Below are 15,429 nucleotides of genomic sequence, written 5' to 3' on the forward strand. Positions count from 1 at the left end.
CTCTCTCTCACACACACACACACACACACACACACACACACATGCAGACACACACATACACACACCTACCTACATACATACATACGTACATTCACAGCTCTCACTAATGTTCACAAATGCATGCTCTCTCTCTCTCTCTTTTGCTTGCTCTCTCTCTCATCCTCTCTCTAAAAGGAAATAGGAATCGATTCTGGGACTGCGTCCAAATACAACCGGCTGTATTGTTTTCAGGCCACCGGCATTGAAAAACAGAAGAGAGGATTTAATTGGGTCCCAGTGGTCATGGCGCTGCTTAAATCTGAGAGGGTGAGCTGAGGAGAGCCCCAGAGATTTAAAACTGGGAGGGGAGAGGCGAGAGGGGCTGCAAATCACGTGTGTGTGTGTGTGTGAGAGAGAGAGAGAGAGAGTGTGTGTGTGTGTGTGTGAAATAGACGGGAAAGTGGTGTGTATATGAGGTTTATTTGACACTGATCTGGGAAAAAACTCTTAATAGGTTGATGCTTTCTGCTCTAGATACTAAAGGATTATATTGGCATAGATACATGCAAAGAGAAGACCTACTGAAAGCAGGACAAGGTGAAAACACACAAACACTTTGTATACTGTATTTCCAGCCAAACATGGTATTGTCCCCACGGCGCTGGGCCAGCAGGGCCCGCCGGGGTCAGGGGAGGGCAAAGTCAGGACACTCACTCACCATGGACGTTTAGTGAAAGAGGGGCCGTAGCTAGGGATAGCAAGGCGTGGGTAGGCAGTGACTAGGGGGTATGGGGGTGGGAGGGGCTTGCGAAAGAGACGCGGGGTGTGTGTGTGTGGGGGTGCTAGGGAAAATGGGCCATAGCTACAGATAGGAAGCTGGTAGTTGGGATTCGAGGGGTGGGTAGGTTTAGTGGCTAGGGGGATACGGGTGTTGGCGGGGCAAAGGAAAAGGGGCCGTAGCTACAGACAGATAAGGTGTTGCTAGTCAGGATTTAAATGGCCACAGCACTGTGCCATGGGCTTAAAGGTTTGCGATTGTTAGAAAGGAAACATCTAATGGCATCACTACTGAGTTAGCTGCACGCTGCAAATAATGTGAACTTTGTGAGATATTGACTGTGCAGTGCACTTCAAGCTGATACTGGGCTTGCATACCGTTTTCAAATGCAGCTGAAACAGAGGGAGGCCTGGTATGTTTCAGACGGAGACAGGGGAAGCTGAAGAATGTGTCCGGGCCTGAGGCTGGGTGTCTGGTCCAGCCCGGGCAGCGGGTGAAGGCTGGCTCACCCAGGCACAGCAGGGGGCCGTCATCTGGCTATTCTGTCATACGCTGCTCCAAAACAACACATGGACCATCTGGGGGGCGGGAATGACACCTAATCTTGCATAATGATCGCTGACACAAAAACATACAATGCAGCTTTACAGAACTGTTATGCTTAAGATGATGTAATTGTTCATGTTTTTGACAATGGGAATATTTATTTTTCCTAAAACGGATAAACAACACTCACTTCAAATAAAATGTAATACTGTAATCTATATGTCAAAAACAAATGGTTATCAGCTTCTTGACCAGACAAGAACATGGGGCATATTTAGGGTAGGCTGTTATTTATAAATATATGAATAATGAATAAATAAAATATAAAATGTGGGGTAGACTCCTTTAACTTTATTTTCCAGTAACTCTGTTCTTCACTTACTGTACACACTTTCAACACACTAGGAGATCTGTCCTTGGTACTGAAATGAGCCAATCTATTACATTTTGAGCGTTAAAAGATGAGAGCTTAAAAGAGGCTTGAAGCTTGTGCAGGTCAGGCCAACAGCTCGGCATCGACAACTACAACTTGACAAAGTACAGTACAGTACAGTTTCGACAGCGCATTACATAGCAATGACGAAGCCCCCTGCCCCCCTTCAAATCTGTCATCAGCTCAAAACAAGGGGGTTCAGTCACACATACACACACAATATGCAATTAAAGCTGCGCTGTATGAATGAGTGCATTCCTACAACCGCGACTGTAGTTACAGAGCCAGCTCCTGCCGAGCCAACACAGAATAACAGACCTAGCAGGTGTGGAATGCCAGCTATGACAGGCACACACATGTGCACACATGACCGTGGGCTGCATGTAGCAATAGCCCAAACATCTCATAATGACAGATGCTGACACCCTGGGGTGCTGCTTTGGGGGCGAGGATGGGGGGTGCAACCAGGGCCGCTTCTTCTGACAAAATCTGAACTTGGATAGGAAAACAGGGGGGGATGATAAACATTTGAAAGAGAGAAAGAGAGAGAGGGGGGGGGGGGGGGAGATAGAGAGGGAGATGAGGTCTGTGTTGTGTTGGCATCTCCTGAGGGAGAGAGAGAGATGATGACTGTGTTGGCGTCTCATGAGAGAGAGAGAGAGAGATGATGTCTGTGTTGTGCTGGCGTCTCCTGGAGACCCCTGAGACAACAGGAAAGAGGAGTGCGTGTGTCCAAACAGCAGATGGACTGAAGCACCAGTCGCCTGCTGGGTGTGAAAACACAGACACACACTTTAGTTTTGGAGTAAATAAAAAGGTTTATGTAAAGGCACAGCCATTTGATCCCATAGAGACAAAATGCGTAATGGAAACAATTGTATTATAGTCAGTAAAAGCATCATTAAAAATGTGTTTTGGTTCTTTTGTTACATCTTGGTTGCAGTTGTATCAGAATGATCCATTTAGTCTTTGAATTAGAATTCACAGTGTACATTGTTGACAAACTTTGACTATGGATACAGTTACACTTCTCATTTCAATGTGATTTTTGTCATCCAATCACACAAGGCTCCATGTAGTGATAGTTCTGGAGGCACAGAAATCGGATTTGACTCACATTGCTATCAGATCTTGAAAAGTAGATTTTGCACTGTGATGGAAATGTAACAGTCGACTGAATGCAAACCAGCTGCAACATGGATGTGAGCAACGTAAACGGATGGAGCGAAAAGTAACTTCTATGCTAATTTAAATACAGCCACGGGATACAAATAATTTTCGGGCCAGTGTGGATGAACCACTAGGCGATCTCGTAAAATCGGACATTTACGAGCAGCTCTCAGAAGTGAGGAGTGTAACTGGAGCTCGGCAGAGCAGCAGCAGAGACAGTACAACTCTTCGGCAGTGCAGCATCTTGTACATTCAGCAGGCTCCACTGGGTTAGGTTAGGACACCAGAGGTTACGTAAACAACATAACGCCATTTGTGCGTACGTACAACAGGAGGTTGGTTCATAAATACATGAGCTGTGCCACATTCAATTCAAACGCTTGTTAAGACATGTATTAAAAAAAAAGCAGCACAGTTAGAAGATATTTTCAAGTAACATGAACTTTTTCTTTTAAGTTAGATTTCTGCCAAACACAACATTAAAGTAAAATTTAAAATGGTTGAAACATAAAAGAGAGGTCACTTTGGGCTTATCACCCAGATGTGCAAACACAGTATCAAGTTAATGCTCCAGGAATATGGATTGTTACTAGGATTTGTTAGGGCTTTATGGGAAGAGTCAGGACTACTGAAAAGAACATGGAGGCATTCCCTGTCGGGGGATGGATGAGTTGGATGGCACAGACGTGCAGCTGAAGAGCCTGAGGAAAAAGGGAAAGACAATTTTTACTATTGAGCCTTGGAACTGAGTGAATGAGGCAGTAAACTGAACCCATTCAGAGAAAAAGAGAGTAGTATTGAATGAATATCAACAAAAAAATGACATGTATAAGATACACAGTCTCAACGTATGGGAAATATAAGAATACTAGCTCGATTCCTAGTAGGCGGGCTCGCCTCACCCGTGCTCTATTGGCATTTGCAGCGCACAATTGCTCAACTTCGCATCACTGATGACATCAGTCACTGATCACAATTGCTCGAGTGACCATCACTGATCACATCATGGAGTGCTCAAGTGACATCACTCAGCGCACATTTGCTCAACTTCGCATCACTGATGACGTCAGTGAGTGATCAGTAGTGAGAGAAAAGTAGGGTCCGCACATCACTGATGATGTCATAGACATGATGACATCACAATTGCCCAACTGACATCACTGATCATGTCATAGACATTGTGACATCATCAGTGACATCATTAATGACCAAAATCATCACAAATCTCACAATGTGGGACCAAAAACATGACCAAAATCGCAGACAGAAAGACAGATGCCACATTGGCAATTTTATGTATGAATGAATGAATGAATGAATAATGATGATGATGATGATGATGGGACAAGAAACACAGAAATGTAACAATGCAGACAGACAATGCAGACTTGGAAAGTATGTGTAGGGATACTCTGGCTGCTCCATCTGCTTACTGAAGCTAGTATTTCATGTAACATGTCTCTTCTCTTTGGAGGGACGACGGCTCAGAAAAATTATGAAGTAGAAGCAGCCAGATTGTTGGAGTGTATAGTAGGGCTGTCAACGAATATTCTATATTCAAATACTGTATATATTAGAATATAAAAGAAAACAACAGACATTCGAATGTGAAAATTAATATTCACATAAAAATAAAAAGCTGCACTACAGTGGCTGTCTGCCTTGTGTGTTCTGCAGAGACCGTTTATTAGAGCGAGACAGCCCAACTGTATACCATTTCATACCATTGGTGCAGCGTGTAATGGGTCATCCTGTTGGTGTATAATAAATATCTTTGATGTTTGCCTCGCGCGCATTGCATGACGCACAGGAGTATTGCATGACGCACAGGAGTCACACCACGAAACAAACGTAAAGAAGTCACACCACGAACGCCACTTTCATTGATGTCAAGCTGAAACAAGCGTGGTAATAATGGCAGAGTTTACCTCAGCCGTAGAGAGAGTGATTTGCAGTCCGAGCAATCTGAAAAGCCGTCTTTTGGAAGTACTTTGGACTTTGGTCAGTAGAGACGGCAAAGAGTGGGCTTCGGTAACGTTATACAGCATTATTTATATTTGTTTATTTTGTAATGTGTAGGTATGTAGACATGTTTATGTTGAAATAAATATACCTAGATGGTGTGTCTCTCGTTGTATAGAGAGCCAAATTGAACGTCACTTCCTACTTCAGCATGCGTACCAGAGATTTTCATCCGCCATTTATTTTCCCATAGACATTTAGTAAAATGCTTATAAAAATAGTTTTACTTGTTCCAACCAAATGGTTCGGCTATATTTAGAAACAGGAGAGAGACCACAGAACATTTCAATCCTACCAAAACGTAAAATAAGTTGCAGATTTAAAGAAAATATCTTTTCAATGTTTTTTTTGTTTTTTGATCCGAGTGAAATGTTCTATGCTCTCTCCGGATTCTAAATATAGCTGAATCGCTTGGTTTGACCAAGTAAAACTATTTTTATCAGTGTTTTACGAAATGTCTATGGAAAATAAAATGGCGGATGAAATCCCTTGGTACGCATGCTGAAGCAGGAAGTGACATTCACTTTGGCTCTCTATTGGTTTGTCATTTTATGGGCATAATGCGCAAAAATAGATATTTAAATATCTTAAAACGCACGTGTATTTTTTTTTAGAAGGAATATTCTGACGTAATTTTTTACCAATTTTGCCAGCCCTAGTGTTATAGGATAATACTCATTTGGATACCTTCAGTCAGAGCATGCTCAGAAGAGCCCGGTGATCTCCTCAGTGACGGGGTCAAGGTCGATGTCATAGAAACAGGGTCGGGTGGGCAGGCCAGGCATGGTGCTCATCTGAGAGGGGGGGGGGGGGGGTGGGACAATGAAAGGAGATGGTTAACTACTGTATTGGAGGGGGAGGGGCACACAGGGGTTTAAATATTCTGTCTGAGTTGATTCAAAGGAAGAAGAAGAAATTCCACCCTAAAACATGTAGGTAGCACTGTTATAAAACAGCTGTTGCCCTGCATTTCTCGGCCCATCTTGTTGTTGGGTGGGTGGTGTATTTATCGACATTCCTGTGTCGACAACTGACCAAACAGAGGTGATTTTGGTCTAATCTTTGGAAGACTTTGGTGTCAGTCTCTTGGGATCAAAGAGGGCTTCCTTCTAGACACCATTTTGCACAGAAGAGGCAGAGATAACAATATATCCACTGACAGTGGCCTCCATGGACCTTGATGCAATGCAGCCACAAGAAAGACGGATTGCATTTTGAGTGGAACACACCCCAGTGCTCACAAACTAGTTGGCTCCTTCTGTGGCGTCTGTCAAAAGTCATTCTGGGAAATAAATCACTAACTGACAAGACAAGAGAGTTTAAGGGAAAGTGGATACAGCCGTATAGTAAATTATTATCACAAAATAACTCCTGGATAAGGCACTGAACAAACTGCCGATACTAACAATGTAGCAAACAAACAAACAAACAAACAAGATTCCACTAAAGAGGAGGGGTGGAGAAAATAGGAGCTGACTGAGCATAACCCTGTACGGATGCTCAGAATGACCATGAGGAGAAGCCAATCAAATCACTTGTTTGTCTGCGAGCCTTATGCCTCTCATTAGCATAATGTTGAAGGAGTGATGCACGAGTGACGCACTGCAAAGGAAAAGATGAGAGAGATTATGATGAGAGAGCAGCGACAGAGGAGGAAGACATTTGACATTGCAGCACAACCAACCCAGTGGGGGTTCATCCGCCTCCTACCAAGCCCAGAATCACACAGCTTAACAGATCCAGTTCCCCGCTCAGATCAGTGAGGTTCTGCACTCTCAAACCCAGTGAACCGTACTCCTCCTGTCCTTGCACTACCTTCCCCCGTCAACCCCAGTAAGTCATCCGAGGGGAGTGTACGCAGACAGTTAGACACAGATGATTTACTGTGCACATGTGAAGAAATGGCTTTGGTTGGATTCGAGAACCCCAAATATTTATTATATCTCTGCCTATCTGTTCAATTTAATGCTGGACCTGAGAGCAAAACATAGTTGTCATCCGTGGAGTCACTCCAAGAAGTCGGAACTCAAAGCACTTTGAGACAGAAAACTATAAGACAAAATTCCACTCCCATCTATTTCATCCTCTTATAATTCATGAGAGTTTATAATAACCAATAGGAGTGCATCCTGTCCCACGGTTCCTCAACTCGTCAATTTAATGAGACCTTAAAGAACAGTTCACTCAAAAATGAGAATTCTATGATCATCTCCTCATCTACTGGCATGAGCCAGTTGAAAACACAGGTGAAGTTTGACAATATAACACACAGGGAGGTTGGCAGCACAACCCGAGAGAAAACCAGTCACCATTGACTTCAGATGTACTGTACTCAAGTCAATGGTGACTGGTTTTGTCTGGAGTTGTGCTGGCAGAATTTTCATTTTTAGCATGAACTGTTCCTTTTACCTAAAGGTCAAAGGTGAGTCTCTCAGTAAGCAAAAGGATCAGGCCTAAATGATCAGGCCTAAATGAAAAACAACCAATAACAAGCAGCAGCCGTATTCCTTGTTGATCTATGCTTCTTAAGAATCTCATAAAATCTATTATAAAACGGAGCAGGTGGGCAATGTTCTCTGTTTGTCCCAATTTGTTGTCATAACACGGATTGAGAGCATAATCATTTTATGACATCACTGATGATGTCATAGGCACTGATGTAAGCTTAAGGACCCCCCCCCCGGATGATGTCTTAGGAGTGAGGCATTGTGACATCACTGATGTCATCAGCTGCAGGGCCAGCTTGGCGAGCTGCAGGGCGGGTGAAGCCACGCAGCGGCCGAGCCTAGGAATCGAGCGCGCAGATGCCTAGTAATATAAAAAAGCATAACTGAATTTAGCAGCAAACAACAAGGTAAGATTATAGCCTAGATAATAACTCCAACCTCATATTAAGGCCTTCACCACAACACAGCTGTCCTACAGCAGAAGCTAATGGTGGACTATGAAATTGAATCCACTGAAACTTAGTATCGAACTCTAGTCAATTACGCACAATAAGATCATCCCTCCTGTGTTAAATCACTATAATCTAGACTCATTTAACTCCATGGCAGACAGATGCCATTATAGAAGTCAGAATGATCAATGTGCTGACAACCTCCACTTTAGCAGTGATGACTTCAGCCACAGTCAATGGCTGCTCTGTTCTCATTCTCTTTAAAACATAGATAACAAAAGGCCGCCTCACAGGTACATTTGAGATGGCAGAAGCAGGGTTGAGAGGTCGCGTAGAGGCATTGTGGCAATATTGTCTACCGGACTGATGGGCAGACAAAATGATCTGTAGTGGGAAAGATGTTTACATAAGCCATAAGAACAAAAACACCCACACCCTGGCACCTGCTGACTCTGTAATTAAGTTTTTACTTTGTTGATAATTTTCCTATTGTAAAAAAATAAATAAAAATAAAAAAACTGTACTGTAAAATATTCTGTACTACTGTGACTGTTTTGATGCTATCCCTGACTGAATAATTCAAGAAAGTATACTTAAAAAGAAAAGATGTCGGCGGGGGGGAAAAGTTCACATGAAATTTTGATTTGGCCAATTAATAGCTGAAAGAAGCATTCAGCATCTATATACATGTATGGAATGGTGGAAACTCTAATATTGCTACTTATACTTCAGTTGGCTAAAATGACATGTCAAGTCTTGAAGATCATCGTAAGGATGAAAAATATAGCGGGGATAGAAACAAAATCAATAGACTATATTTGTGATTGCTACAACAATTCCAGCCATGGGATCCTTTACTGAAAATAGCCATATCGACAATATAAGAGAATAGCCCCACCTCTCGGGTCAACCCACCTACCACCACAAATAGATTTGAATTCTGTGGGAAACACTGTAACTTGTTGATGATAACCAACCTTTAACTGGGGGAGGCATGTGGGAGTACATTGAGATAGATTCAATAAAATCAACTGACTGGGGGGAATTCTCCCTAATGAAGTTTGGGACATGAAAAAGGGCAGAGCATGTGAATGGAGACTCACGCATACGCTCAACGAGACCTTTACAGGGGCGGGTTCTCTCAGATGGCTGGGTCTCTCTGAATAGCTGGTGGGGCTTAGAGTACAACAAAACAAGTGCAAATGGCTACAGGACTACAGAGGAAAAAACTGGCATGAACAAAAGTCTTTTTCATTTAATTTATATTCCAAATCTCTTAGTAAACCAACAACTGTGCGACACCAGTGTCTGCTCGACTACAGACAAAGAGAAAGCAATGTTTTGCACCGTCAAACAGATCAAAGATACCTCTGACTCATAAAGCCTTTTTCCTCTGTCAGAACCGGGCCAGATCACCCCATCCAAGCTGAAAACTGAATTATCCCGCTCATTAAAACGGCAGAGAGATTCTTTGCATGCCTTCCTCCCTCTGACCCGAGGCCAGTTTTATGGGCCCATTAGTGGAAATGAGCATTCGTGAGACAGGAGGAAGTGGCCAGCCGATTTCCTGTCTGAGGAAACACAGCTCTGCCAATAAAAGAAGGGACTAAACGAGGGGGACTTGCTTACAAGGACTACCTGACGGAGCGGACGCTAACGGCTCACTCCAGGATTGATGCTAACAGAGGCTGCTGCTAAATATGCTAACCTGGTCTAGCTCATTAGCCAAGGACGATTCAGGCAATTATGACTGCAGGATTCTCTAATGGAATGTATTAAGAATAATGATGATAAGGGAATGACATCATTCCTTAGGCTCTACATTCCTCAGTGGTGACATCACTGTGATATCACTATGAAACATAATGTGACATCACTCCATTCAATAATGGTAATGGCTTGACACTTGGGCACAACACCAATAATAGACGTGTTGTCATAAAACAACACCAACAGCATCAGGGATGGAACAATGATGTCAGATTTAAGTGCAACGTCCTAATGGAAAATTTATGACAACGGTGCGGTCATCGATCTTCTCCTCCCTAAAGAGATGCAGGTCTCTGTGTTGTACAGGAGTTTCTCTGCTATGTCACAACTGACGTGCACGCAGAGACCTGTAAGCTGTACAGCCTACACACTGATAGATATGAGTCTTGTGTACAAAATAAATAAAAAATAAACCAGTACAGAAGAGCATCATAATCCCTTCATTGAGATCATATTCACCTTATGTAGAAGAGACAGGAAGTGTACGCACAATCGGAAGTTCTGATTGTGTTTACACTTCCTGTGACTCATCAACCTAGTCTGACTCATATGTGAGTCAAACTAGGTTTGACCAGGTGAGTCAGACTAGTTTGAGCCGGCGTTTTGAACAGGAAGTCGTGACACAATGGGTCAAGTGGGCGGGGCTACATAAGGTGAATAGATTCCACCTATTTGGCCAAATAAAACTCTGGTGTCAGGGTGTGTCCACTTCTCTACCCACACTCTGGACACTTGGACACACTATCCTTTGGTATAATGTGATCACAAGCCAGCCTGGTTGGTAAAAATCAGCATGCTGTGTGTAGTCACGTTATACAATATCTGGGTCTTGAAGTTCAAATATTTCAGTTACCTCTCACTGGCAGTTGGAGCAACTACTGTGACACAACAAGGGGGGCGCAGAAAAACAAATCAACGTCGAAGGACAATACTGCTCAGGGGCAAGACACCTGAAAAACTGCACTCAAAATGGAGTGCTCCGCATTTGAGTGTCATATGATGCTGAAATGTCACTGAAGACCAATGTGATGAGTGTCAAAGTGTGGAAAGCAACAATAGATGCGCTGTTCTGCTGGTCGTCCTTGCCAGCCTGAGAACATGTCGACACTCGCAGAACACACAACAGTCGGTGGCTAAAGATGGAAACTCCAATCTGCCAAAAAAAAATCCCTCCATTATTCCCAAACACAATGTGCCATTGTCGGGAAAAACCCCGGAGGAGACAATGTAGCTGGAACTGCGATTTTGGAGAGGGGTCGGGATCAACAGACAACAGAACTGGAAAGAAAAAAAAAAAAAAAAAAACACCAATTAACACATTCACTGCCAACAACGTGTAAACACGTTTTCAGAATCCAGCTGTTGACTGCCAACAACGTGTAAACACGTTTTTGGCATCGATTTTTTTTTTTTAACGGGGGGTTGTGCATCTAACCCTTTTACATATCTTATATAAGTATTGGACGTGTACAACGTGTACAACCCATTCCACCGACCCACTAAGTGGCGACAAGGAAGTAGGAAGGCAAGCAAAAAGCAGTGATCCATTTCCATTCTCATGAAAATGGATTGGCGGAGGCGCTTTCGTTTTCGCGTTGATTGCTGGCGGTGCGGGATTGCAAACTTGCATCGTGGATTGCGGATGGAGCACACTTTGAGGCACGCAGCGTAAATATGACCAGAGTCGCAGGGGCTTCATCGGAGCTCTCGGCCAGGGCTCCGGGAGGCGGGCGAGTCCAGCCGGGCTTCCTCAAAGAGCGGCCGCACAGACAGGCTCACACCCGCACAGCAGCAGCAAAGCAAACTGGTGACAAGCGGGGACTGCCCCCTAGTCCGACACCAAATTGGAAACAAATCCCATTCTAAAAGGCTTTTAGAATGGGATTTTCAACCCATTCTTTTTTGTTTCTTTTTCGCTATAATTTAGAGTAATTTAATTTCTATTCAGAAATTTATTTGAGAGGTCGAGAGTATGAGAAAGTGCATTTGCAAAGGTAGGAAAGTGCTTGTGACATGGCGCTGCAGCGAAAAAGAACGCCCACAGGAGGGAGGAGTTGAGCAGAGGGAAGTTTACTGCTGTTATGGAGGAAATTACTGTTCAAAACTATTGTTTAGGTCTTACTGATGCCAAAAATGAATGGTTAAAGTGACAGTTCTATCGAATTTCACAAAAAGCCGTTTATCTCTGAATATTTTTTCTGACACTAAAACCATGCTGTATTCAACTGCTAATGCTTACATAACTACTAACTCTACAAACTAACTCTTTTAGACAGAGAAAGTACACATTCTATTAGTACTTTTGAGATATTGTATGTTCACAAACTCCAAGCAGAAAATAATCCTCGGCTCTTGTAAAATGAGCCACAATCCTCAAAAAACGGCTTGGCAGAAGCTACCTACAGCAAGAAAAAAACGTCTGGCAGTCAATGTGTTAAGCAAATAAACAAAATACAAATAAATTAAGATTTGGTTTCAATTCTCCAATTTAACCACAGGGTCAATTTAAACAAAATGGGAATTTCAGTTTCAAATCAGAAGCATATTTTAATATTGTAATGAATAAAACTACAGGGAAAAACCACCGGTTCCATTGTTGCAATATTACTACTATTTATGAAATACACATTAACATTAATAAAAAAAATATGTTATTACTACATATATTTCAACAGATTATGGTATAAGATCTCATGGGGCATCTGGGTGCCATTGCTTTGTTTGTCTTTCAGTCAGTGCCACAGTATATTAATCAGGTCTCATTAATGGGCCAAGATTGTGCAATGGTCTAAATAAAAAACACCACTCAGCTTGTGCTAGATAAGGTCTAGGTCTGGCAATGTCTCCTGAGACTGTTTACTCATTATCTACAAGAGTGCACGCATTGCCCCTTTACCCCTCCTACAGTCAAATTCCCATTGAGAACCTCATACTTGACATACTGAGAGGGGGGGCAGAGAGAATAGTCTGAGCCCATAAATAGTTTTAAATGTACAGAGTACAGATTCTGCACTGTCCCATGGTGCATTTGTGGCGATGATGTGATTACCGTAGTTCTTTCTGAGAAGAGGGTTGAGGGAGTTGTTCACAGCTATTGTTGTGAAGACTGATTTTTAACAATATTTAAGTTAAAATTGAACAATAATATATTCTACTGCCTTCTTAATGCTCAATAAAGAACAGATATTAATAGAAAATGATTTTCTCAAGTGTTGTGTACAGTACCATCATGATGATCAGGCTTGAAAGTGTACAGGCATAGTGACTGATTGACAGAATTTGCCGCAGTGATGTGGCAATAGCGCTGAAAATGAGAGAAAGTGCTCAGTAAGGCCCAGAACCCCTCTATGTCTGACAACACCCTGCCACACCCACCAGCACGCCTTCTTTTGGCCAATCGGCGTAGCTAACTTTTTGAGATATGCTCTGCTACCAGATGGATGGACGGACGGACACACAGACGTGGGCAAAAACATGACCTTCCTGGTGGAGGTAAAGGTATTCCTTATTTCACAACCAAAATGCAAGGAACAAATCTCAGTGGTGGATAATGTGCTGGAGTTGGACTGACTGACAGATCTAAGATGAGTTGGTCAGGTGTGAACCTCTGACCTGCATGAGTGCATGCTTCCCTACGGCAGCACTTTGAACGTGAAGGTAGCAAGTTGTAAACCAGACCATCACTCTGCATTTTGCCACAGGCAAGGGTCATGTTTAGGGTTCGGATAAAGTTTGACTAAAAATATATGAACTACTCATATATAGACAAAAATACTCACAATATAAGCACAGGGACCTCTGCACAAGGTAGTAATGAGATGTAAACTATTTACCACTAATAATATTCTAGTTAAGATTGTTAAGATGAGTTCATATGCCAGTATACAGTACCACTTGTCTTTATGCCACTGCACCAATGTCACCAAGGCAACCTCTAGTAATATTAATCTAATTGATGGAAAAAAATGAATTTGATGATGAGGGAAATTGTAACGAAGGCCTACATTGTAATCGACAGGAATATCTCAAGGACTCAAATCTCCCTCGGTTCAGTTGACACTGGGAGCGGCCTCAGAGTAAGAAAAACACGACGGTGATTTCACCAAAATAAAGTAAGGTCTACCTTCACATCTACCCTCTCTTCCTTAACCGATCTACAACTAGTCAAACATTGACCACCTGTGATCTTGTGGAATCTGCAGCCAAGGCCAGAGGTTCTATACAGTAAATCTGGGTTAAGTGCCGCGGTGGAGGCCGCTCTAACGGGATATGAATTCTACAGAGACCTATTGTTCTGCCTGTGACCCCTCCCTCACATATCTGGAGAATGACATCAGCCCCTTCCTGATTCCTCACCCTGCAAAGACCCTCAACCCCCCCCTCACTGAGCTCCTCCTCCTCCTCCTCCTCCTCCTCCTCCTCCTCCTCCTCCTCCTCCTCCTCCCACGCCCAACCCTTCACCGCCTCAGGATTTGCATTGGTCAGATTTCTTCCTCCTGCTCTGGAGAGTCAGGGTGACCCTCAGGTCACGGTTGCATAAAATGGCAAATATATTATCCAATAACAATGGTCGACATGGTCAGAAAGAGAGACCAAACAACTTTGGGACATTGAATTAAGGTTGAAATGGTCACAAACCCTTGTACTCCTCAAGTCAATTCAAATGAATATTAACATGGTGTTCCAGGTTCATCTGAGAGTAGAAGGCAGTTAAATGTGTCCCAAGTCGTTCACGTTCCAAAAATCCAATCTATGGGCCAGACGGCCAGACGGAGGCTAAGCTAAAGCGAGTTCAAAGAATTGCCAGGAAATTCCCCTCGGGTCAGGAGTCACAGTTCAGGGGTCGTCAACGTGCCAAAGGCTCCGCGGGCCACGGCAGATCAAAGGCAGGGGTTGGGAGACTGGAGCGACGCCACGCCGGGCCACCGCCACCCCTTCCCAGCATGCCCGGGGTCTGACACCTCCGCCTCGGCCTATCAAAGCCCGGGCCTCGGGGCGCGCTGGTGAAACGGCAGGAGTCAAACGCTCTCAGGAAGCCGCTTCCTTCCTGCCCTGCCCATCATCAGCCGAGCGGCTCTACCCGCCGCGGCGTAACAGAGTTATCAGCGATCAGAGCCCGAGACGTGATTCTGATCCCATCCGGAGAGGGAGTCATGGAAACGAGATGAAAACGAGAGAAGGATGGGCATTGGGCACAGCACCCGCACGGCCTGATGAGCCTATCTAGGTAGATAAAGCTGCCAGGACCATCATCATATATCAACAATTTCACACTTGGAGACCCACGTACATAGACACAAACGTATACTGTGCACACATAGTCGCTTCATCACTGAAGAGACACACACATGTACTGTACACACCAATGGTACACACAAAGACAAACACACAAGAATGCCTGCCTATAAGGGGCTCTCTGCACAGAGTCAAAGCTAATATTTTCACAAAGCCTGGTCTTTCATCATCAACACTTCTCCACTCTCCCTGTGGAATCTAAAAGGCAACGGTCTGTATATGTTGTATTAAAAGGAGGAGCATGGGGAGGTGAGGCGAGGAAGGCAGACAGAGTGAAGGAGTTAAAGGAAAACACAGTTGGTATTGCACACAGCAGAGACACGTGTGTAGGAGATGTGTCATATTTTGGTGTCGACAGCTCACTTCAGTTATTCCATGAACTCTATATAACCATATCCCACTTGCATACCGGCCTCACACCTACAGCTCAAAATGAAGGTGTGTGTGCACTTGCATGTATCGCACGTGCTCTACTCCACTGTAGCTTATAGCCTCAATTTTGCCATATAGTGTATGTATTTAACAGACAATAATCGC

At 43.6% G+C, this 15,429-nt stretch overlaps 1 protein-coding gene across 3 annotated transcripts in view; it reads right to left on the reverse strand.

Moving 5' to 3' along the window:
* Nucleotides 1-2,452: 2,452 nt before the first annotated feature.
* Nucleotides 2,453-15,429, reverse strand: part of mthfd1l (methylenetetrahydrofolate dehydrogenase (NADP+ dependent) 1 like) — a 63,295-nt gene continuing 50,318 nt past the window's right edge. For all 3 annotated transcript variants that reach the window (XM_083643161.1, XM_083643160.1, XM_083643163.1), the window contains 2 exons: nt 5,616-5,722; nt 2,453-3,607 (listed from right to left, as the gene is read on the reverse strand). In XM_083643161.1, coding sequence (XP_083499287.1) covers nt 5,633-5,722 — 90 coding nt within the window. In that variant the 3' untranslated portion in view covers nt 2,453-3,607; nt 5,616-5,632. The remainder of the gene's footprint in view (nt 3,608-5,615; nt 5,723-15,429) is intronic.

This window comes from Poromitra crassiceps (assembly GCF_964638095.1).
Source record: "Poromitra crassiceps genome assembly, chromosome: 9".
Taxonomy (NCBI): domain Eukaryota; kingdom Metazoa; phylum Chordata; class Actinopteri; order Beryciformes; family Melamphaidae; genus Poromitra; species Poromitra crassiceps.